At 46.3% G+C, this 25,795-nt stretch overlaps 2 protein-coding genes across 3 annotated transcripts; one reads left to right on the top strand and one right to left on the bottom strand.

Annotated features, from left to right (window-relative positions):
* Window positions 1-23,701, bottom strand: npy1r (neuropeptide Y receptor Y1). 2 transcript variants are annotated; one of them, XM_063008732.1, is made up of 4 exons: window positions 23,650-23,701; window positions 11,542-11,897; window positions 5,525-6,320; window positions 1-1,909 (listed from the first exon to the last, which is right to left on the bottom strand). In XM_063008732.1, the coding sequence occupies exons 3-4, from the start codon at window positions 6,245-6,247 to the stop codon at window positions 1,493-1,495; spliced, it is 1,140 nt and encodes a 379-aa protein (XP_062864802.1). In that variant the 5' UTR covers window positions 6,248-6,320; window positions 11,542-11,897; window positions 23,650-23,701; the 3' UTR covers window positions 1-1,492. The 2 variants fall into 2 exon arrangements, with proteins under 2 accessions (XP_062864802.1, XP_062864801.1); XM_063008731.1 differs by lacking the exon at window positions 23,650-23,701 and having other exon boundaries at window positions 11,542-11,971.
* med28 (mediator complex subunit 28) lies at window positions 20,473-24,878 on the top strand. Its single transcript, XM_063008733.1, has 4 exons — window positions 20,473-20,868; window positions 22,738-22,804; window positions 23,127-23,239; window positions 24,409-24,878. The coding sequence occupies exons 1-4, from the start codon at window positions 20,659-20,661 to the stop codon at window positions 24,604-24,606; spliced, it is 588 nt and encodes a 195-aa protein (XP_062864803.1). The 5' UTR covers window positions 20,473-20,658; the 3' UTR covers window positions 24,607-24,878.
* Window positions 24,879-25,795: the final 917 nt, after the last annotated feature.

Genomic DNA, 25,795 nt, shown 5'->3' with positions numbered 1-25,795 from the left:
TTTTTCTTTTTTTCTGTATTTTTAAAGGGAGCTACTCATGCTGAACTAAATTTCTTTTGTAAATAAAATAAAAAAGTAAGAAAGTTTGACATAACCATTTGTGCTGTGTCCTAAACCACATATGGCGTATTAGTGCACTACCAAGGCTACTCGTTTTCTCAGTGCAGCCTAAAGAGAACTGTGGTGTCGTAAATGTAAATGTTTTAAATTAATTTCCCCTCAATCTAATGGTTGCCAGTTCCTCCGCTGGCAAAGAGAGCTATTTACATCTACATGCACCCGTTACTGCATTACACCCAAGCCGGACCCACAGCGACCCTGACCAGGATAAAGTAGTGGTTAAAAACATGAAAATGAAGTTTTGGAGGGATTCCTCATACCTGCTGAAGTTACGACCTCTGCTGGCTGATCGATGGCACTGTCACAGAGACGGTGGAGAGGGCGAGTGACTCTCCGTGCGCTATACGGATCTCCATGTAATAAAAAATCACGTCTATCACACAGTCCAGCCGTCTGTTACAACTGGGATATACTTTAATAATATCAATATATATAAACAATATATAACACAAACACACCCAGGTACGTGTTTGTTTATGTACTGATGTTTACATTCATGTCAGATATGAAAATATTTTTACACAACACAACGTCTTTATATGGACAAAAGTATCTAGACGCCCCTTGTAATCTTTGATAATGATATGCTTCTGCCCTCTTCTGTACATAAAACAAGCTCTATAAAGACATGTAGTGGCCGAATGGGCACAAATTCCAACACTCAAGAAGAGAGGCTGTTGTGCTAGCTGAAAAGATCTTGTGGTCAGGTGTCCAAATACTTTTGGCCATATAGTGTATATATATATATATATATTTAAATGAAGACATGACTGGTGAGAGAGTTCTAAACTTAGGGAACGGTAGCGCCCTTGTTTGGGATGTGGGCCTGCCACTAGAGGGGTCCACTATATGGTTAAAAGTTTTGGGACACCCCTCATAATTACCGAGTTCGTTCCAAATCCATCTGTAGACGTCTGAGGGCCAAACAGTGGCAACCGGGCAGTGGTGGGGCTTGAACCTGTGACATTTCGATGACTAGTCCAGTACCTTATTTACTAGGGTACGACTGCCCCTCTCTAAGCTGTTCCATGAGGTTAAAGGCCACCAAACTGGAAGCGTCTACTTTATTTTATATCATGAATAAGAAGGTGTCCACATTCTTTTTAAGTCTGTGGGGCAAGATGCGCAACAGATTAGTACCGGCCGTCGAGGTCCGACTCTTGGGGAGACTCCCTCAGACACCCTCAGACCTTGAAGGCACTCCTACGCTCCTCATGGCCGAAAGTATTTGGACACCTCACCTCACCCAACGCTGCCGGGTCTATCAAATCGATTGGCGTCCCAGCGATTCCAGGGCAGTCGCCTCAGCCTCGAACTTGGGAAGTTTCCGGCAAAGACTGCACAAATCAAGGTCCAGCAGTCCACGGTTCGTCTAGATCTCGGCGCTGCTGAACCTCACGGACGCCTTGGACAGGTCGGTCTGGACGGTGGACATGGCCACGGTGTCGTACTCCTCCTCCCTGGCGGAGAACCTCTTGCAGAGGCGGAAGGACTGCATGTCCCGCTGGAAGTTGCGGTTCAGGAAGCCATAGAAGACGGGGTTGATGCAGACCGAGCACATGGCGGTCAGGTGGCACAGGGAGAACAGGGGGTCGTGGGTGCAGTTCATGGCCGCCTCGTGGTTCCAGTCCACCACGGCGTTGAAGACGTTGAGCGGCAGCCAGCAGACGGCGAAGGCCACCACGATGGAGAAGAGCATGGCGTTGATGCGCTTCGTCTGGCTGCTGCGGTACTTGTTCTCCCGGATCCGCTCCATCACGTTCTTCCGCTGCCTCAGACGGACGTAGATCTGACGGGGGGAGTAATATAAACAGTCAGGGTTCCTCTACTGGAGGTTCATTAGCTTGAGCTAACTGGACAGGAGCTGTCAAATCCCCCTGCTAACCACCTCCCCAACACACACACACACACACACACACACACACCAGACATCTTGTTTGATTAGAACGTCGGTGCGACCAAATCCGGACTCCCAGACAGACAGCAGCAGGTACGTGTGGCTATGAAAAGTCGTGTAAGTAAACAGACTAGAGTTTACCTTCCACCTTGTGTACACAGAGTTCCTCGAAAGCTACGCAGTCGACACTTTCTAGCGTACACAATGGGTTAGGGTTAGGGGTTATGGGTTGGGGTTAAGGTTATGGGTTGGGGTTGGGGGTTGCGGTTTGGGGTTAAGGGTATGGGTTAGGGGTTATGGGTTAGGGGTTAAGGTTATGGGTTATGGGTTAGGGGTTAGGGTTGGGGTTAAGGTTTAGGGTTAGGGTTATGGGTTAGGGACGCCCAGTTCTAACGACCGGAGACAAAGCAGGACCGTCCGGACTGATATCAGCAAAAGGTACGCAGTCGACGGGACCGTGTGCTCTGGCGAGACGAATGGACGCCCAGTTCTAACAACTGGAGACAAAGAAGGACCATCCGGACTGATATCAGCAAAAGGTACGCGGTCGATAGTTACTAGCGTAGTGTTCTGGGACCGTGTGCTCTGGCGAGACGAATGGACGTCCGGTTCTAGGTACCGGAGACAAAGTAGGACCGTCCGGACTGATATCAGCGAAAGGTACGCAAGCTGCGTCGGATCATCACTCAGAATTAAGGCGCCTCGGTAGAAGCATTTTAGGACTCTAAGAACCACAGTGAGCATGTTTGACTGGCCTGCCTGCAGCCCAGATCCGTCTCCTATACCGCCGCCGAGATCCGACCACACAGACTTGCACGGCTGTGTCTGAGGGGGGTCGGAAGATGTTCCTCGTTACCCTCTTCTGCACAGGAATCACGAATAACGGAGTGCAGTGCGTGACTCTCCGTCCCGGATACCGCTCTCCCTCCTGGGTCAAGGCTGCAGAGGGAAGGTGACTTTTATTACTAGGAGCAGGAAGGAGCCTTCCCAAAACCGTTGCTGCCTTTATAGCGACTACTTTTGACTGGCATATGCACTATGAAGGGGGGGTGCAGAAACTTTTTCTTTTAACTCCCGGTCTCTCCAGAAGATAATAGACGCACCCAATTTCTGACACACACGCACACACACACACACACACACACACTCTCATTATATTGTGTGAGATGGGGATTATTGGCGAGGTTGGGTGCCGCACCCCTGTGGGTACGGACGGGGCTTTGTAGTGTTGCTGATTGAACATTACTACCAGCTAGCGTGACCTGGCACATCAGCTCTCACACACACACACATCACCTACCTAACCACCTACACACACACACACACACACACACACACACACACTCCCACACACACACACACAAGATTAGAGACGACGGCTTTCAGAGGGGTCGAAGCCGCTTTCAGAGGCTGCCGCGTGATAGAGAAATGCATCAGTTTGTGTCAGAAGTATGTGGACGCCGGACTCTGAGCTTGATGGTGGCTACACCATGTTGGCGTCCAAGGCGTCCAACACACTCCCTTCCTTTGGCGCTTGAGGACAGCTTCGCATACCGAGAACCACGCCCCGATCTATGCGCTTCCTCCACCTTCTGTACAGGCGCCGTGGGCGACCGAGGTTCTTACGCAGCGTCGATAACCCCGCCCCCTAGTCGGGTCTTTCCCACCCAGCAGACTAGAGGCCAGTCGTGCCTGCAAGATGGCGGCTGGTAGCAGAGCCGAGATTCGAACCAGGGAGTTAAGAATCTCTGCCCTGGTGTGCTAGCGGATCATCCCAACCGCAAACCTTATACTGGAGTCCCCTCCGCTCTGCATCTGAAACAGCCTTCCGCAAGAATTCGGACTGCGCCCGTGGGAATTTCTGCCCATCCGGTCAAAAGAGCACTCCCGAGAGTGCTGGCTCACGATCGACTCTTTGAATCATCCAGTATCGGACACGCTTTCATACGCCTGCTCACGGTCGGGAGTCCACATACTTTTGGGAGTACAACTGCTGTTCGATCTCTGTGTGCTGCCTTCTACCGTACAGCAACCACAGTTAGGAAATCTTTGGGTATCTTGGCACCTTCAGTACCCAAACAGTCATCTATCATCTTATAACTAGAGCCAGAATCAAGATCAAGGGTTTGGTGCTCCAGGAAGATCTAGAGAAGCTCATCCTTGATCTTTCAGCTCTCGGACAACTGCTGTTCGATCTCTGTGTGCTGCCTTCTACGTACGGTACAGCAACCACAGTTAGGAAATCTTTGGGTATCTTGGCACCTTCGCTAGCCCAAAAAGTCGTCTATCATCTTATAACTAGAGCCAGAATCAAGATCAAGGGTTTGGTGCTTCAGGAAGATGTAGAGAAGCTCGTCAACTCTCAGACAACTGCTGTTCGATCTCCGTGTGCTGCCTTCTACTCTATGCAGGTGACAATCACCTGGGTTTGGTGCTCCAGGAAAGATCCAGAGAAGCTCATCCATGCTTTCATCTCAAGTAGGGTGGACAGTTGTTATGGTCTTTAAGTGGAACTTCTTAAAAAGACCATCAAACAGCTAAGTTTGTCCAGAAACATACATCTGGAACAACCTGCCAGAAGATCTTAGATCTTATCAGTTCCTGAGATCAGGGATGGGCAATTCCAGTCCTGGCGGGTCGGAGCTTGTAAGGTTTTAGTGTTTGCTTTGCTCTAACCCGCCTCATTATGCTCATAAAGAGCTTCATGATTAGCTGATAAGCTCAACGAGCTGTGTCTCAAATGGACGTCGTTAAACGGAGCGTTGTTCTAAGAAAACCGTTGTCCCCTTTACGAACGCTGCGATGAGGTAGCGGTACTATTTTCCTCCTTGTTTTACATCTTGAGCTCTCGCGTTCGAATCTCGGGGCGGGACGTCGTCTTAAACAGGGTTCCTCGTAGCGGGACTAAGGTGGATGGTGGTCCGAGGCTCTCCAGATGCAATAAACCGCTCTGCAAGACCCCGTCCCTGGTGGGTGATAACTACCACCACTTCATCCTGGTCAGGTTTGTGGTGGGTCTGGCTTCCCTGGAATCACTGGGCACCACACAGTAATTCGCTCCTGACAGGACACCGATCCATCGCGGACCTGGACCGTCCCTCTAGGTTGTCAGACATACCAATCATGTCAGAGATGGGGACTCCAGTCTAAAGACTCGTGACTTGACTCAGACTCTAGCCTAAAGACTCGTGACTCGACTCGGACTCTAGCCTAAAGACTCGTGACGTGACTCGGACTCTAGCATAAAGACTCGTGACTTGACTCAGACTCTAGCCTAAAGACTCGTGACTTGACTCGGATTTAGCCTAAAGACTCATGACGTGACTCGGACTCTAGCCTAAAGACTTGTTACTTGACTCGGACTCATATTTTGTGACTTGTGAACATCTCTGCTGTATGTAGACGCCCAATTGGTCGATAGCCCTGCTGGGAATTCGAACCCTTGATACCAGATCTAATCAAGCCAATAGAATCAGCTACTCCATGGCACCATGACAATGTCCTTACCTTCAGGTAGCAGATGAAGATGAAGATGAGGGGCCCGACGTACTGCAGCAGCAGCATAGTGGAGGAGTACGCCAGCTTGAACTGGCGCGAAGGCCACTGTTCCATGCAGACCACCTTGCCGCGGTAGTGCTCCTGAAGGACGGCGGGCAGCTGGCGCAGGGGCGCGTCCGTGGTGGCGGTGAACAGCAGAAGAGGCAAGGCGGTGAGCACGGCCAGACCCCAACTGAGGCCGACGCCCACCCAGGCCTGGGGGACGCTGGGCCGCCAGCCGCGCGGGCGCACAATCAGCTGGTGGCGCTCGACAGCGATCAGGACGAGGGAGAAGATGGAGACGGAGACGGAGGTGCACTGCGTCAGGCCGTTGAGCTTGCACATGGCGCCCCCGAACGCCCAGTGGTCCATGAACGTGTAGGCGAACGTGAACGGCAGGCACACGAGCGCCATGAGTAGATCCGAGGCCGACAGGTTGGCGATGAGCACAGTGGTGGCGTTGGAAAGCTCACGCTGGCGCCAGATTACCACGATCAGCGCCATGTTGCCCGTTATACCCAGGAAGGCCACGGCGCTGTACGCAACAGCCAGGATCACAAACAGGGACTGGTTGGCGTGGCACTCGTCTGGATGCGCCAGAAAGGCGGAAAGGTTCGCCAGGGTACAGTTGGGCGATGAGCAGTTCAGGATGGAGAGAGGCGGGGACGGAGGGAGTGGGGCGGGGTCAGGCATGGCTGGAGTCGCCTCTTCCACGGGCTAGTTGACAAGGACTTGCTCTAGTTGGACGTCCATGCTACCGCAGACCCTGTGAGGAAAGGAAGACAATTGTGGCGTTAATGAGGGAGAACCTGGTTCTGGATCCTTCTGGAAGCTCTTGAGAACTGGACAGAGGTCCTGCACACCATAAGCTATGGCCAAAAGTATGTAGACACCTGACCAGCTTCTTGAACTTTGCATTTCAAGACTAGGGGCGTAATAAGTACATGGCCTCCTTTTGCGCCTAACAAGAGTCTACTTGTCCGGGAGAGCAAGGCGGACAAGGTGTGTCTCCTAGTGGCAGTTCCGATTCATCCCAGCCATTCTCAAGGTTCTGCACACCCAACTCTTCAAGCCGGAAGAGGTGAGGATCTATCCCAAAAACTGTTACTACAAAGTAGACCTTATACTACCTAGAAGGGGGAGAGTGGTCGTCTGCGGCTCTCCTTGGTTAGGCAGAGGTCTGCAGCCACAGGGGAAGTTACAGTTGGGGAACTGGATACGACCAGGATTTAAATACAGCCTATCGCTAACAGAGTTAGCCTTGGCATCTAGCATTGTAGTTAACCTACGGCAACTTCTACTTCTACTTCTACTCGGTTCCATTTTCCACTGGGTTAGGCTAGGCTTACGGACAGTCGACAACCCTTCTCCCCCAAACCCTCAACTCCTGTCCAGAGGAGATGCTTCAGGAGCTCAAGAGCACGAACACTTCTCGGAAAAGCCGACACGTGACTACCTTAAACGTCTACGCAAAGTGCGGGATCTGCCTTGCCACATTTTAGACAAGACGCAAACGTCCGGGTCTTTAGATGTCTGCAAGTCGAAGGTTCTTGCGTAGAGGACGAGGCAGGAGCGGGCGCGGCCGACAAGACCACTCTCCTCCCTCCTCATACGCCGGCGTTTGGTCTAATGCGAGATAACGAGGAGGTTTTAACGGCCGCACCGTTGATAGTAGCGCTCTACCACGCTGCCTCCTGAGAAAGGTAATTGGGAGCATCATAGTGCCGGTGTCAATCATGCACCACAGAGACGACTGTCAGAGAAAAGGCTGCCGGCTCAGGTCTTATTCTTACGACCAGAAGTTTGTGGACACCTCGGCTTTTATTTAATTGAGACTCAGGCACATCTGTTGTAGGAATTCCTTTGCGCATAAAGCATTGCTCCAGAGATCTGCTCCAGAGGTCAACGAAGAATCGGGTGAACACGTGGGGTTGCAACCCAAGTCTTCTTGAGAAACATCGGCGCCTGGCGCAGATTACCACACACACACATTCTCGCTCTATCGGAAAGCTTTCGCAAGCTGGCGACAGATATAAAAGCCGCCCACGCTCGTTTCTGCGCATACGTTTGTTCGCTCGTCGACTCTAGACTCACGGGTTCAGATCAAACGGAGACGGGAGACGGGAGCGTTCTCCCACACTGACACGCAGCTCCAAAAATAGTTCAATAGTTTAACCCCCCCCCCCCCCACACACACACACACACACACACACACCCTCCCGAATAAATTGACGTTGGGCCAGACAAATCTGCTTCGTCTGCCAGTTCTTGATTGAGACTCCCCTTTCCCTTGCATGGCCCACGATTTGACTGGACACGTGTCCAGTCTGCAACCGCTTCTTATCGCCTACCAGGGCTGTATCACGTCCGGAGACTCACGCTACGCCAGTCCCAGGGGTCGCATATCGAACAGGACGAACCTGGACGCCCGGCCAGGTCGACGCACTTCAGAGATTTGAACCTGTGATGCTAGAAGTGAGACTTTAACGGGCATCATCGTTCATTCATCTCCAGTTACTGCTTAAAATGGGCGTCTGTTCCAGGAACCGGATCCTCATCCCCGTACAGAAGCTCTATCAGGCTGCACCGAGCGGAACTGTGGAGCCAAATTAAAATGGACAAGGCTAGATGAGACGGTACAGCGGATCAGGACGAGGCTGAGCAGGGTCAGACGCCTCTGAGTCACTGATTAGACAGGAAGCCTCCCGAGGAAAGGAAGATGAAAGGACAGAAGTGTGACAGTGATCACCGACGAAAGCTTTTGGGCTGTAGGAACAGTCGGTTCTTCTACAATCTGTGCCTAAAAGCATGTGGAAACCCGACCAACGTCTCATTTGCCCCCCCACTGGCTGCCCCAAGTCCGCTCCATCCTGATCAAGGTCGTGGTAAACACTAGGGAGAGACTTAAACAACCATCCGTCGCTAGCCTACACTTGGGGGTGATTAATAAATCACAATCCACCTGCTGGCGTGTTATTGAGGGGTGGAAGGAAAGCAGATTGCCGACCCAATTAAATATTTTTTATTATTATTTATTTAACATTTTCTATTTTGATTTATTATTGATTTTTATTTATTTATTTATTATTATTATTTATTTTATATTTCATTTTATTTTATTATTATTAGTATTTATTTAACATTTAAAAAAAAAAATTAATTTATTCATTATTGTTTTTTATTTATTTATTTATTATAAATATTTAACTTATTTTTTCATTTTTTATTTTATTATTGTTTAATTATTTATTTATTATAAATATTTATTTATTATATTATTTATTTAATGTTTTTCATTTTTTATTGTATTATTATTGTTTTTTATTTATTTATTTATTATTATTTATTTAATGTCTATCATTTTTATTTTATTATTATTTTTTATTTATTTATTATTATTATTTATTTAATTTTTTACTATTATTATTATTATTATTTATTGAACGTTTTTCATTTTTCATTTTATTATTATTTTTTATTGTAAATGTATTTATAATTTATAATATATAAATATATAAATATATAAAAAATATATCTATTTATAATATATTTTATTTTATTATTATTTATTTAACATTGTTCATTATTTATTTTATTATTGTTTTTTTATTTATTATTAATATTTATTTTACTATTTATTTTATTTTATTAATGTTATTATTTATTTAACGTTTTTCATTTTTTATTTAATTCTTATTGTTTTTTATTAATTAATGTATTTATTATTACCATTTATTTAATTTTTTTAAATTTTATTTATTTATTTATTTTTTATAAATAAACTGGTTCAAGCCCCCCCCCCCTGCCAGGTTGCCACTTTTGGGCCCCTAAGCGAGGCCCTTAACCCTTAATTGCTGAGTGTTGGTGAACCTGTGTGGTTATACAGTATCGAGTTTTTAAATCTTTTTCTGATGTCTTGCACTGTAGATGGAGAAATCTCTAAATTCGTTGAAACTGAGCTGTTCCCTCAAACTGTACACTAAACCTACCAAACAGTGGTACCATAACGACTGTAGGACGCGTGTCCACATACTTTTGACCCTGTAGCTTATATGTGTTTGAATCTGGCTCGCTCCCCCGAGGGTTCGTCTGAAGGTTGTGATTTACTGTACTGTGTAAAATCTATTGTGTTTTTGTTTCTCGCCCGGCGCTCGTCTGGCTTTAATAACCATAAACTCATGACCATCGCTCACCTGGAGCGGCGGCGTGAGGTGAACTTTGGTATCTTCGCCGTGTGTGATGAGTTTATGGGCCGTAATAAGGAGCTCTCCTAAAAATAAACCCGTATTAAAGGTTCTGAGTTTCCTCCATACGAAGATCAAGCAAATTAAAAAAACAATCGAGACCGTTTATTAATAATCACCTTTTATTGGTGTTTTTTTTTTGGTCAGGATGTTACAGTTGGACCGAGTGGGCACGTCAGTTCAAACCTCAGCTGTGCTATCAGCCAACCAGACACCTACACAGAGATGTGATTGGCACATGGGAGATCCCACCCATGTCAAGAAAGCGATTAAATTTAATTTTTTTTTTTACATTTACTTTATTATTATTATTATTTTTTATTTCACATTTTTCATTTGTTTCATTTTTTTACATTAATTAATTTGTTTCATTTTATTATTATTTATTTAACGTTTTTCATTTGTTATTAGTTTATTATTGTTTTTATTTTTTTATTTATTATATTTATTTTATTATTATTGTTTATTTAACGTTTTTCATTTTTGATTTCATTATTATTGTTTTTTTATTTATTTATATTTATTTTAATTTTATTATTGTTATTGTTTATTTAAAACTTTTCATTTTTGATTTCATTAATGTTGTTTTTTTATTTATTTATTTATATTTATTGTAATTTTGTTGTTATTGTTTATTTAAAGCTTTAAATGTTTTATTTTATTATTATTATTTTTTTTTTTTTTTTATATTTATTTTAATTTTATTATTGTTATTGTTTATTTAAAGCTTTAAATTTTTTATTTTATTATTGTTTTTTTATTTATTTATTTATATTTATTTCAATTTTATGATTGTTATTGTTTATTTAAAGCTTTTCATTTTTATTTCATTATTGTTGTTTTTTATTTATTTATATTTATTTTATTTTGTTGTTATTGTTTATTTAAAGCTTTAAATTTTTATTTTATTATTACTGTTTTTTTATTTATATATTTATTTCAATTTTACTATTGTTATTGTTTATTTAAAACTTTTCATTTTCGATTTCATTATTATTGTTTTTTATTTATTTATTTATTTATATTTATTTCAATTTTATTATTGTTATTATTTATTTAAAGCTTTTAATTTTTGATTTCATTATTATTGTTTTTGATTCATTTATTTATATTTATTTTAATTTTGTTATTATTTATTTACCGCTTTTCATTTTTTATTTTATTTTATTAAAAATAAAATAAGGGCGTGGCTCTCCTCATGCGAGACCCCGCCCATGTCAGGTGAAAACGATCGGCGGGCAGCACCTCGGCGTAATCGGTCACTCGGGTCAGTGTCCGGCTCCCGGTCCGAAAACTGCCTCGGTTTTCATGCTGCTAGTCTGCTAGTGTATTATGGCTGAGGAGTGCGTCTGTGGGAATTTGTGCCCAGTCAAAAAGCTGCAGTTGCTACGAAGTCTGGGGCACATCGACAGTATCAAGAACTCGGTACTGGACAGGGTGTCCACATACTTTTGGCTATAGAGTGCCAGAAACGGGGGATGATGATGATGGCCAAAAGTATATAGACACCCGGCTATAAGCGAGATATTCAAATGTTTGGAATTCATGTGTCTCAGGTTTAAAACCACTGAACGGCTTTGGGATGAACTGGAACATCGACCGAACGGACACAAAGTCCCACAGACCCACTCCAGAGTCAGTGTCCGAATACTTTTGGCCACATGTTCTAACTCTACATGAGAAACTACGCATAAACAAAACAACTCCGCGCGACGCTGGACGCGTTAAAGCGCGAGGACTTACCCGAGCATCCGTGTCGCGGTGGGAGCGGAGCCGGTACTGTCTGCTGCTGCTTCCTCTGACGGCTGGACGTGTGGGTCGGCTCGAGCCGCGTCGAAGCCAGCGCGCGCTGTAATCCCGTCCGTCACATCGCACGCGCGTGTGCGGGTGCGTGTGCTTGTGCGCGTGCACGTGTGCAGGCGCGCCTCGCGCTCTGAGCGCAGATTCGCTCCACCTTTGCACTCATAACAGTCTCAGCTCCGTCGGAGACGTGTGAATTCGATCAATAGAACATCACTGAGACTGGAATGACATGTCTGGCTCGCAGTAGGCGTTCCGATTCATCCCAAATGTGTTAAATGCGGTCGTCCACACCAAACCTGAAAGCATGCACCATGTGGACAAAAGTATTGGGACGCCAACACACACACTCCAACATCATGTAAGACTGAACGAGCACAAATCCCCACACACACACTCCGACATCATGTAAGACTGAACGAGCACAAATCCCCACACACACACTCCAGCATCATGTAAGACTGAACGAGCACAAATCCCCACACACACACTCCAACATCATGTAAGACCGAACGAGCACAAATCCCCACACACACACTCCAACATCATGTAAGACTGAACGAGCACAAATCCCCACACACACACTCCGACATCATGTAAGACTGAACGAGCACAAATCCCCACACACACACTCCAACATCATGTAAGACTGAACGAGCACAAATCCCCACACACACACTCCGACATCATGTAAGACTGAACGAGCACAAATCCCCACACACACACTCCAGCATCATGTAAGACTGAACGAGCACAAATCCCCACACACACACTCCAACATCATGTAAGACTGAACGAGCACAAATCCCCACACACACACTCCAGCATCATGTAAGACTGAACGTGCACAAATCCCCACACACACACTCCAACATCATGTAAGACCGAACGAGCACAAATCCCCACACACACACTCCAACATCATGTAAGACTGAACGAGCACAAATCCCCACACACACACTCCGACATCATGTAAGACTGAACGAGCACAAATCCCCACACACACACTCCAGCATCATGTAAGACTGAACGAGCACAAATCCCCACACACACACTCCGACATCATGTAAGACTGAACGAGCACAAATCCCCACACACACACTCCAGCATCATGTAAGACTGAACGTGCACAAATCCCCACACACACACTCCAGCATCATGTAAGACTGAACGAGCACAAATCCCCACACACACACTCCAGCATCATGTAAGACTGAATGAGCACAAATCCCCACACACACACTCCAACATCATGTAAGACTGAACGAGCACAAATCCCCACACACACACTCCAGCATCATGTAAGACTGAATGAGCACAAATCCCCACACACACACTCCAGCATCATGTAAGACTGAACGAGCACAAATCCCCACACACACACTCCAACATCATGTAAGACTGAACGAGCACAAATCCCCACACACACACTCCAGCATCATGTAAGACTGAACGTGCACAAATCCCCACACACACACTCCAACATCATGTAAGACCGAACGAGCACAAATCCCCACACACACACTCCAGCATCATGTAAGACTGAACGTGCACAAATCCCCACACACACACTCCAACATCATGTAAGACCGAACGAGCACAAATCCCCACACACACACTCCAACATCATGTAAGACTGAACGAGCACAAATCCCCACACACACACTCCGACATCATGTAAGACTGAACGAGCACAAATCCCCACACACACACTCCAACATCATGTAAGACTGAACGAGCACAAATCCCCACACACACACTCCAACATCATGTAAGACTGAACGAGCACAAATCCCCACACACACACTCCGACATCATGTAAGACTGAACGAGCACAAATCCCCACACACACTCCAGCATCATGTAAGACTGAACGAGCACAAATCCCCACACACACACTCCAACATCATGTAAGACTGAACGAGCACAAATCCCCACACACACACTCCAGCATCATGTAAGACTGAACGTGCACAAATCCCCACACACACACTCCAGCATCATGTAAGACTGAACGAGCACAAATCCCCACACACACACTCCAGCATCATGTAAGACTGAACGTGCACAAATCCCCACACACACACTCCAGCATCATGTAAGACTGAACGTGCACAAATCCCCACACACACACTCCAACATCATGTAAGACCGAACGAGCACAAATCCCCACACACACACTCCAACATCATGTAAGACTGAACGAGCACAAATCCCCACACACACACTCCAACATCATGTAAGACTGAACGAGCACAAATCCCCACACACACACTCCAGCATCATGTAAGACTGAACGAGCACAAATCCCCACACACACACTCCAGCATCATGTAAGACTGAACGAGCACAAATCCCCACACACACACTCCAGCATCATGTAAGACTGAACGAGCACAAATCCCCACACACACACTCCAGCATCATGTAAGACTGAACGTGCACAAATCCCCACACACACACTCCAGCATCATGTAAGACTGAACGAGCACAAATCCCCACACACACACTTCAGCATCATGTAAGACTGAACGTGCACAAATCCCCACACACACTCCAGCATCATGTAAGACTGAACGAGCACAAATCCCCACACACACACTTCAGCATCATGTAAGACTGAACGAGCATAAATCCCCACACACACACTTCAGCATCATGTAAGACTGAACGAGCACAAATCCTCACACACACACTTCAGCATCATGTAAGACTGAACGAGCATAAATCCCCACACACACACTCCAGCATCATGTAAGACTGAACGAGCACAAATCCCCACACACACACTCCAACATCATGTAAGACTGAACGAGCATAAATCCCCACACACACACTTCAGCATCATGTAAGACTGAACGTGCACAAATCCTCACACACACACTCCGACATCATGTAAGACCGAACGAGCACAAATCCTCACACACACACTTCAGCATCATGTAAGACTGAACGAGCACAAATCCCCACACACACACTCCAGCATCATGTAAGACTGAACGTGCACAAATCCTCACACACACACTCCAGCATCATGTAAGACTGAACGTGCACAAATCCTCACACACACACTCCAACATCATGTAAGACCGAACGAGCACAAATCCCCACACACACACTCCGACATCATGTAAGACCGAACGAGCACAAATCCTCACACACACACTTCAGCATCATGTAAGACTGAACGTGCACAAATCCCCACACACACACTCCAGCATCATGTAAGACTGAACGTGCACAAATCCTCACACACACACTCCAGCATCATGTAAGACTGAACGAGCACAAATCCCCACACACACACTCCAGCATCATGTAAGACTGAACGTGCACAAATCCCCACACACACACTCCAGCATCATGTAAGACTGAACGTGCACAAATCCCCACACACACACTCCAACATCATGTAAGACTGAACGAGCACAAATCCCCACACACACACTCCAGCATCATGTAAGACTGAACGAGCACAAATCCCCACACACACACTCCAGCATCATGTAAGACTGAACGAGCACAAATCCCCACACACACACTCCAACATCATGTAAGACTGAACGAGCACAAATCCCCACACACACACTCCAGCATCATGTAAGACTGAACGTGCACAAATCCCCACACACACACTCCAGCATCATGTAAGACTGAACGAGCACAAATCCCCACACACACACTCCAGCATCATGTAAGACTGAACGAGCACAAATCCCCACACACACACTTCAGCATCATGTAAGACTGAACGTGCACAAATCCCCACACACACACTCCAGCATCATGTAAGACTGAACGTGCACAAATCCTCACACACACACTCCGACATCATGTAAGACTGAACGAGCACAAATCCCCACACACACACTCCAGCATCATGTAAGACTGAACGTGCACAAATCCTCACACACACACTCCGACATCATGTAAGACTGAACGAGCACAAATCCCCACACACACACTCCAGCATCATGTAAGACTGAACGAGCACAAATCCTCACACACACACTCCGACATCATGTAAGACCGAACGAGCACAAATCCTCACACACACACTCCAGCATCATGTAAGACTGAACGAGCACAAATCCCCACACACACACTCCAGCATCATGTAAGACTGAACGAGCACAAATCCTCACACACACACTCCGACATCATGTAAGACTGAACGAGCACAAATCCCCACACACACACTCCAGCATCATGTAAGACTGAACGAGCACAAATCCCCACACACACACTCCAGCATCATGTAAGACTGAACGAGCACAAATCCTCACACACACACTCCAACATCATGTAAGACCGAACGAGCACAAATCCTCACACACACACTCCAGCATCATGTAAGACTGAACGAGCACAAATCCCCACACACACACTCCAGCATCATGTAAGACTGAACGTGCACAAATCCCCACACACACACTCCAGCATCATGTAAGACTGAACGAGCACAAATCCCCACACACACACTCCAACATCATGTAAGACTGAACGAGCACAAATCCCCACACACACACTCCAGCATCATGTAAGACTGAACGAGCATAAATCCCCACACACACACTCCAACATCATGTAAGACTGAACGAGCACAAATCCCCACACACACACTCCAGCATCATGTAAGACTGAACGTGCACAAATCCCCACACACACACTCCAGCATCATGTAAGACTGAACGAGCACAAATCCCCACACACACACTCCAGCATCATGTAAGACTGAACGAGCATAAATCCCCACACACACACTCCGACATCATGTAAGACTGAACGTGCACAAATCCTCACACACACACTCCAGCATCATGTAAGACTGAACGTGCACAAATCCTCACACACACACTCCAGCATCATGTAAGACTGAACGAGCACAAATCCCCACACACACACTCCAGCATCATGTAAGACTGAACGAGCATAAATCCCCACACACACACTCCAGCATCATGTAAGACTGAACGAGCACAAATCCCCACACACACACTCCAGCATCATGTAAGACTGAACGAGCATAAATCCCCACACACACACTCCAGCATCATGTAAGACTGAACGAGCACAAATCCCCACACACACACTCCAACATCATGTAAGACTGAACGAGCACAAATCCCCACACACACACTCCAGCATCATGTAAGACTGAACGAGCATAAATCCCCACACACACACTCCAGCATCATGTAAGACTGAACGAGCACAAATCCCCACACACACACTCCGACATCATGTAAGACTGAACGAGCATAAATCCCCACACACACACTCCAGCATCATGTAAGACCGAACGAGCACAAATCCCCACACACACACTCCAACATCATGTAAGACTGAACGAGCACAAATCCCCACACACACACTCCAGCATCATGTAAGACTGAACGAGCATAAATCCCCACACACACACTCCAGCATCATGTAAGACTGAACGAGCATAAATCCCCACACACACACTCCAGCATCATGTAAGACTGAACGAGCACAAATCCCCACACACACACTCCAGCATCATGTAAGACTGAACGAGCACAAATCCCCACACACACACTCCAACATCATGTAAGACTGAACGAGCACAAATCCCCACACACACACTCCAGCATCATGTAAGACTGAACGAGCATAAATCCCCACACACACACTCCAGCATCATGTAAGACTGAACGTGCATAAATCCCCACACACACACTCCGACATCATGTAAGACTGAACGAGCATAAATCCCCACACACACACTCCAGCATCATGTAAGACTGAACGAGCATAAATCCCCACACACACACTCCAGCATCATGTAAGACTGAACGAGCACAAATCCCCACACACACACTCCAGCATCATGTAAGACTGAACGAGCACAAATCCCCACACACACACTCCAACATCATGTAAGACTGAACGAGCACAAATCCCCACACACACACTCCAGCATCATGTAAGACTGAACGAGCATAAATCCCCACACACACACTCCAGCATCATGTAAGACTGAACGTGCACAAATCCCCACACACACACTCCAGCATCATGTAAGACTGAACGAGCACAAATCCCCACACACACACTCCAGCATCATGTAAGACTGAACGAGCACAAATCCCCACACACACACTCCAGCATCATGTAAGACTGAACGTGCACAAATCCTCACACACACACTCCAGCATCATGTAAGACTGAACGAGCACAAATCCCCACACACACACTCCAGCATCATGTAAGACTGAACGTGCACAAATCCCCACACACACACTCCAACATCATGTAAGACTGAACGAGCACAAATCCTCACACACACACTCCAGCATCATGTAAGACTGAACGAGCACAAATCCTCACACACACACTCCAGCATCATGTAAGACTGAACGAGCACAAATCCTCACACACACACTCCAGCATCATGTAAGACTGAACGAGCACAAATCCCCACACACACACTCCGACATCATGTAAGACTGAACGAGCACAAATCCTCACACACACACTCCAGCATCATGTAAGACTGAACGAGCACAAATCCCCACACACACACTCCGACATCATGTAAGACTGAACGAGCACAAATCCCCACACACACACTCCAGCATCATGTAAGACTGAACGAGCACAAATCCCCACACACACACTCCAGCATCATGTAAGACTGAACGAGCATAAATCCCCACACACACACTCCAACATCATGTAAGACTGAACGAGCACAAATCCCCACACACACACTCCGACATCATGTAAGACTGAACGAGCATAAATCCCCACACACACACTCCGACATCATGTAAGACTGAACGTGCACAAATCCTCACACACACACTCCAGCATCATGTAAGACTGAACGAGCATAAATCCCCACACACACACTCCGACATCATGTAAGACTGAACGAGCACAAATCCCCACACACACACTCCAGCATCATGTAAGACTGAACGAGCACAAATCCCCACACACACACTCCAGCATCATGTAAGACTGAACGAGCACAAATCCCCACACACACACTCCGACATCATGTAAGACCGAACGAGCACAAATCCTCACACACACACTCCAGCATCATGTAAGACTGAACGAGCACAAATCCCCACACACACACTCCAACATCATGTAAGACTGAACGAGCACAAATCCCCACACACACACTCCAGCATCATGTAAGACTGAACGTGCACAAATCCCCACACACACACTCCAGCATCATGTAAGACTGAACGAGCACAAATCCCCACACACACACTCCAGCATCATGTAAGACTGAACGAGCACAAATCCCCACACACACACTCCAGCATCATGTAAGACTGAACGTGCACAAATCCCCACACACACACTCCAGCATCATGTAAGACTGAACGAGCACAAATCCCCACACACACACTCCAACATCATGTAAGACTGAACGTGCACAAATCCCCACACACACACTCCAGCATCATGTAAGACTGAACGAGCACAAATCCCCACACACACACTCCAGCATCATGTAAGACTGAACGAGCACAAATCCCCACACACACACTCCAGCATCATGTAAGACTGAACGTGCACAAATCCCCACACACACACTCCAGCATCATGTAAGACTGAACGAGCACAAATCCCCACACACACACTCCAACATCATGTAAGACTGAACGAGCACAAATCCCCACACACACACTCCAACATCATGTAAGACCGAACGAGCACAAATCCCCACACACACACTTCAGCATCATGTAAGACTGAACGTGCACAAATCCCCACACACACTCCAGCATCATGTAAGACTGAACGAGCACAAATCCCCACACACACACTCCAACATCATGTAAGACTGAACGAGCACAAATCCCCACACACACACTCCAGCATCATGTAAGACTGAACGAGCACAAATCCTCACACACACACTCCAGCATCATGTAAGACCGAACGAGCACAAATCCTCACACACACACTCCAGCATCATGTAAGACCGAACGAGCACAAATCCTCACACACACACTCCGACATCATGTAAGACTGAACGTGCACAAATCCCCACACACACACTCCAACATCATGTAAGACCGAACGAGCACAAATCCCCACACACACACTCCAGCATCATGTAAGACTGAACGAGCACAAATCCCCACACACACACTCCAGCATCATGTAAGACTGAACGAGCACAAATCCTCACACACACACTCCAGCATCATGTAAGACTGAACGAGCACAAATCCCCACACACACACTTCAGCATCATGTAAGACTGAACGTGCACAAATCCCCACACACACTCCAGCATCATGTAAGACTGAACGAGCACAAATCCCCACACACACACTCCAGCATCATGTAAGACCGAACGAGCACAAATCCTCACACACACACTCCAGCATCATGTAAGACTGAACGAGCACAAATCCCCACACACACACTCCAACATCATGTAAGACTGAACGAGCACAAATCCCCACACACACACTCCAGCATCATGTAAGACTGAACGAGCACAAATCCCCACACACACACTCCAGCATCATGTAAGACTGAACGTGCACAAATCCCCACACACACACTCCAGCATCATGTAAGACTGAACGTGCACAAATCCTCACACACACACTCCAGCATCATGTAAGACTGAACGAGCACAAATCCCCACACACACACTCCAACATCATGTAAGACTGAACGAGCACAAATCCCCACACACACACTCCAGCATCATGTAAGACTGAACGGGCACAAATCCCCACACACACACTCCAAACTCTTGTATCAAGGCTTTCCAGAGTGCTGGATGATATTAAATTCGTGTTGAAACACCGCCCCCTGCTGGTCAAGTCAGCGAAGTGCAAGTTCATATCTCTAATAGGTAATACTGTATGTGGACTTATGGATTGTTTTTGACCTGGTCAGGGTCACGGAGGGCCTGGTGCCACCTGTGCCACCCTAACAGTACCCGTGTCGTTACAGTGCGGCACCTACACCCGGGCTGCAGTCTATTAAACGTCCACTAGACGGCGGTGTGCGTTGTCGGTGCTGCAGCGAACACAACCGCAGTCAGACATGGCGTCTTCCATGGGCGGTATGTTCCCGGGACAACAGCCTCCTCCTCAGCAGCAACAACAACAACAACAACAACAACCACCACCACAGCAACAACAACAACAACAACAACAACAGGCTCCGGGTGTTCTGCCTCCCCCGGGCTCCGCAGCACCGGGACCCAGAGCAGGAGGGAACACGCTAGTGGACGAGCTGGAGGCCTCTTTTGAAGTAAGACGCTACCGACTGCTAGGTAGCTTAGCATAGTTAGGTTAGCATGAACGGACATCAGTTACATGGAGGAATCCGATTTGCGGTGGGAATAAAACCGTGCTTCTGATTCGCCGGTGTTCAAACGCGCCTGTTTTGAGTGTTTATTTGCAGTCAGAGCATACGGGTATCAGCGAGGCTTGTGGCTGAAGCTCGAATCGCCCCTTACACGCTGTAGAAGTGCACTCGCTAGCGCATGTAAACAATGGCATGATTACGTCACCTAGTGCACTACTCTATAGAGAAGCGAGTTATTTACAATTTAGTACTTTTTTAAAACAAGAAGCCCATTTTGTACCAAAAAGATTTGCCTTATAACCCACTAGAATAGTCACGTTTAACGAGTTAAAGTTTATTCTCAAGTAGGAGCTGTTCAAACCGTTTTAATGTGATTTTAAACGCACCAGTTTTGACTGTTTATTTCCAGTCAGAACATACGGGTTTTTAGGCTGTGACTGAATCTCAAATCGCCCCTTATACGGTGTAGAAGTGCACTCGCTAGCGCTGTAAACAATGGCTTGATTACGTCACCTAGTGCACTACTGTATAGAACAGCGAGTCGTTTGAAATGCAGCCCTTGTCAGTATAATCACCCTCACAAACGCTTCTTTTGAGGTTTTGGAATTTAGGGACTTAAAGTTGCTATTATTCTGAGTCTCAAGGATCCGATTTGTGGTGGAAATGAAATAAAATAAAACACTGCGGTTGATTCACGGACGTTGAAACACACCCGTTTTAACAATTTATTTCCAGTCAGAACATACGGGTATTTAGGCTGTGACAATCTTAAATCGCCCCTTACACACTGTAGAAGTGCACTCGCTAGCGCTGTAAACAATGGCATGATCACTTTACCTAGTGCACTACTGTATAAAGAAGCGAGTTATTTAGAACTTTGGTACTTTTCTAAAACAAGAAGCCCATTTTGTACCAAAAAGATTTGCCTCATAACCCACTAGAATAGTCACGTTTAACACTTTAACAAATAAAACACTGCAGTTGATTTACTGACGTTTAAACGCACCAGTTTTGACTGTTTATTTCCAGTCAGAACATACGGGTATGAGTGAGGCTATGGCTGAATCAAATCGCCCCTTACACGCTGTAGAAGTGCACTCGCTAGTGCTGTAAACAATGGCTTGATTACGTCACCTAGTGCACTACTGTATAAAGAAGCGTGTCGTTTGAAATTCAGCCCGTTTCTGTAAAATCACCCTCACAAAACGCTTGAGATTTTGGAACTCGGTAGTTTTTAAAGACAAGAAGCCCATTCCGTAGCACAAAGATTTGGCTTGTAACCCACTAGGACGGTTACGTTTAACAGGTTAAAGTTTCCCCTCAAGAGGGAGCTGTTAAAACAGATTTTAAAGTGCTTTTAATAATATTCATATACATGTGTACAATTTTACCCCCCGCGTATACCAGCTCGTTTGGAAGCTGGGGTCAGAGCGATTGTATGGCATCCCTGAACCAGGATTCGAACTATCAACCTTTCGATTAATAGCCCAAAGCTCTACACACTAGAGCCTGTTGATCTTATTGCTGTTCGCTCATTATTAAGACCTGATGGACTTCCAAATCGTTGACATTGTCCACTGTCAAGCAAGCTCTACAAAAAAAAAAACACTCAAATTTCATAAATAAGCAAAAACTAAAGGGTTTCATCTTGAAAAATGCTTCATTATAAGGCCTCTATAAGGCCAAAAGTATGTGGACACCTAACCATGGGCATGTAATAAAGAGTCGGCAGCCTCCTCTTTTCCGGAAGAGCTGTTCACGAGGTTTTATAGCGTGTCTGTTATATTAATATTTATTCCTATTTATTTGCAGGCATGTTTTGCATCGTTAGTGAGTCAAGATTACGTGAACGGGACGGATCAGGAAGAAATCAGAACAGGTAAAAAAAAAACTAAAAATGTCCTGCGATGCTCGTTTTGTCCTAATATACACAGATGAGCCAAAGCGTTAAGGCCACCCTACAAAATTGTGCACAACAGTGCCTGTTTAATAACAAAGGTGCATGTGAGGGTTCTGTTCGATTTTGGGCCGGTGGTCATTCATCCCACAGACAGCGGTCCGAGGGGGGACGATGCCAGATGACGTGAAGGCAGATCTATGGTGGCAGAAACTGGCGATGAGCAGAATGTGTGCCCGTGTTAACTCCTGTCCACCTGTGTGTACCCGAGAGGTTTACGTGTACCTGTGTGGCTTTCTCGCAGGGGTTGACCAGTGCATCCAGAAGTTTCTGGACGTCGCCAGACAGACGGAATGCTTCTTCCTTCAGAAGAGGCTGCAGCTTTCGGTACAGAAACCCGAGCAGGTGGAAAAAGAGGTGAGGTTCTGTGTTCTATACACTAAAATACAGCGGAATCTCGATTTATCGGACTAATAGATATGTAAATATGTCATGTAAGACCTGTAAATACATTTTAAAATTGGTGTGCTGTACTACTGGGGAGAATATTCATTTACCGTGTGTGGTGAAGGAAGTTTTATTTATTTATTTATTTATTTATCATTCTCAAGGATCTGATTTGTGGTGAAAATAAAACAAATGCACCAGTTTTGACTGTTTATTTCCAGTCAGAACATACGGGTATTAGCTAGGATGTGGCTGAATCTCAAATCGCCCCTTACACGCTGTAGAAGTGCACTCTAAAGAACGGCGTGTTAACGTCACCTAGTGCACTACTGTATAGAAAAGCGAGTCATTTAAAATTCAGCCCGTTTCTGTATAATTACCTTCACAAAACGCTTCTTTTGAGGTTTTTGAATTTCGGGACTTAAAGTTTCTATTATTCTAAATCTTAAGAATCCGATTTGTGGTGGAAATAAGATAAAACACTGCCGTTTAAACGCACCAGTTTTGACTGTTTATTTCCAGTCAGAACATACGGGTATTAACAAAGAGGTGGCTGAATCTCAAATCGCTCCTTACACGCTGTAGAAGTGCACTCTAAAGAACGGCGTGTTAACGTCACCTAGTGCACTACTGTATAAAGAAGGGAGTCGTTTGAAATTCAGCCCCTTTTCTGTAAAATCGCCTTCACAAAACGCTTCTTTTGAGGTTTTGGAATTTCGGGACTTAAAGTTTCTATTATTCTAAATCTTAAGAATCCGATTTGTGGTGGAAATAAAATAAAACACTGCCGTTTAAACGCACCAGTTATTCCAGTCAGAACATACGGGTATTAGCTAGGATGTGGCTGAATCTCAAATCGCCCCTTACACGCTGTAGAAGTGCACTCGCTAGCGCATGTAAACAATGGCATGATGACGTCACCTAGTGCACTACTGTATATAAAAGAGCCCTATTCGGCACGATCACCCTCACAAAACGCTCATCTTGAGGTTGTGAAATTTAGGGACAGGTTCAGTGTTCGTGCCGACAACTGACCGGACCTGTCAAGCCACCTCGAATACAGCGTCCACGTACTTTTGGCCACGTAACCCGTACGTACGTTTCTTTTTAACCTGTACGTGTGGGACATTTCTGTGCAGGACATTTCTGAGCTGAGGAGCGAGCTCCAGAGGAAGGAGATGCTGATCCAGAAGCACATGAACAAGATCCACCACTGGCAGCAGGTTCTGGAGGACATCAACGTCCAGCACAAGAAGCCCACGGAGATCCCTCAGGGGCCGCTGGCCTTCCTGGAGCAGGCCTCGGCCAGCCTGCCGGCCCCCGGCAAACCCAACTGACCGACGCCTGTCGTGTCGTTTTTTCCCCCTCTTCATTTAGTCATATCCAAATCCCTATTACAATTGCAGGTCGGACTGCGGTAGCTCAGTGGTTGAGGCGCTGGACTAGTAATCAGAAGGTCGTCGGGTTCAAGGCCCACCAAAACCAAGTCTGTTGGGACGCCCAGCCGGGCCGGTAACGCTGCTGGGTCTGCTGTGCCACCTGTGGCACCATGTACTGGTGTGAATATTTATGCTTTTGTATCTTGTAGAATAAAGATCTACATTTTGTACCTTCTGTGTTGCTGTTTTCTTTCCAATCTCAATACCTTGAAACTCAGCGTCAGTCGGTTCTGGGAGTGAAGTTGAGTTTCAAGGTGTTCTACCAGAGAGAGAGAGATCGTTCGTTCTGACGGTTGCTGAAGTGAGTAAGAGATCCTGACGAGGGAATGGACGTACCTACAGAGGGAACGTTGACTTACGTTGAAGGCTCGACGCAGCGCCTTCAGTTTGAGGGTGAAGTTCTCGACCCCCTTGGTCCTGCAGTAGTGACTGTGCAGAAGAACAGAACGGGGGTGTTGTGTATGTATTAAAATCTCAATATAAATACGTATACAGCTTCAAAGCGGGTGCGGTACTCACAATAAACCCGGGACGTCCCTTATCTCGAAATATCCGCCCTCGACGTCCGGCTGTAATATTAAATATATATAATATTTAATCCTGGATTCCACTTAGACTCAGAAACCCGAACACCGCACTTATTCGTACCTCGGGGCCGGTCTGGGGTCTGGACGTCTCCTCAGGCTGGTGAGGAACCCAGGGTCCCGTGCTGTACGCCACGACTTCCGAGCCGCAGGGAACGCCAACGACGCGCACGACCACAGAGTGTCCTCGACCTGCAACCGTCGATCAATCGTCAATATAATAAACGCAGTAACGGATCCAGACCTGTGAGGGTGTTACGGAGCTCACCTGGACCCCCCTCAGGATGGTACGCCGCCGTGGCGTTTGGAGAACGTGTAGGACGCCAGTCGAGCCAGACGTCCGTCGGCGTGCTGAGCGAGCGTCACCCGGTGTGCCGACGCGACGCACCGAAGACCCTGAACGAGGAGGAGAGAGGTCACGCCAGGACCAACAGTGAGGTGTGTCATGTGATGTGATGTGATGTGATGAAGACGACCGCAGGAGCTCCTACCTCATCAGTGGG

Source organism: Trichomycterus rosablanca, chromosome 14, assembly GCF_030014385.1.
Source record: "Trichomycterus rosablanca isolate fTriRos1 chromosome 14, fTriRos1.hap1, whole genome shotgun sequence".
NCBI classification, from domain to species: domain Eukaryota; kingdom Metazoa; phylum Chordata; class Actinopteri; order Siluriformes; family Trichomycteridae; genus Trichomycterus; species Trichomycterus rosablanca.
Note: the sequence above shows the minus strand (reverse complement) of the source record. Positions and strands in the feature narration are given on the sequence as shown.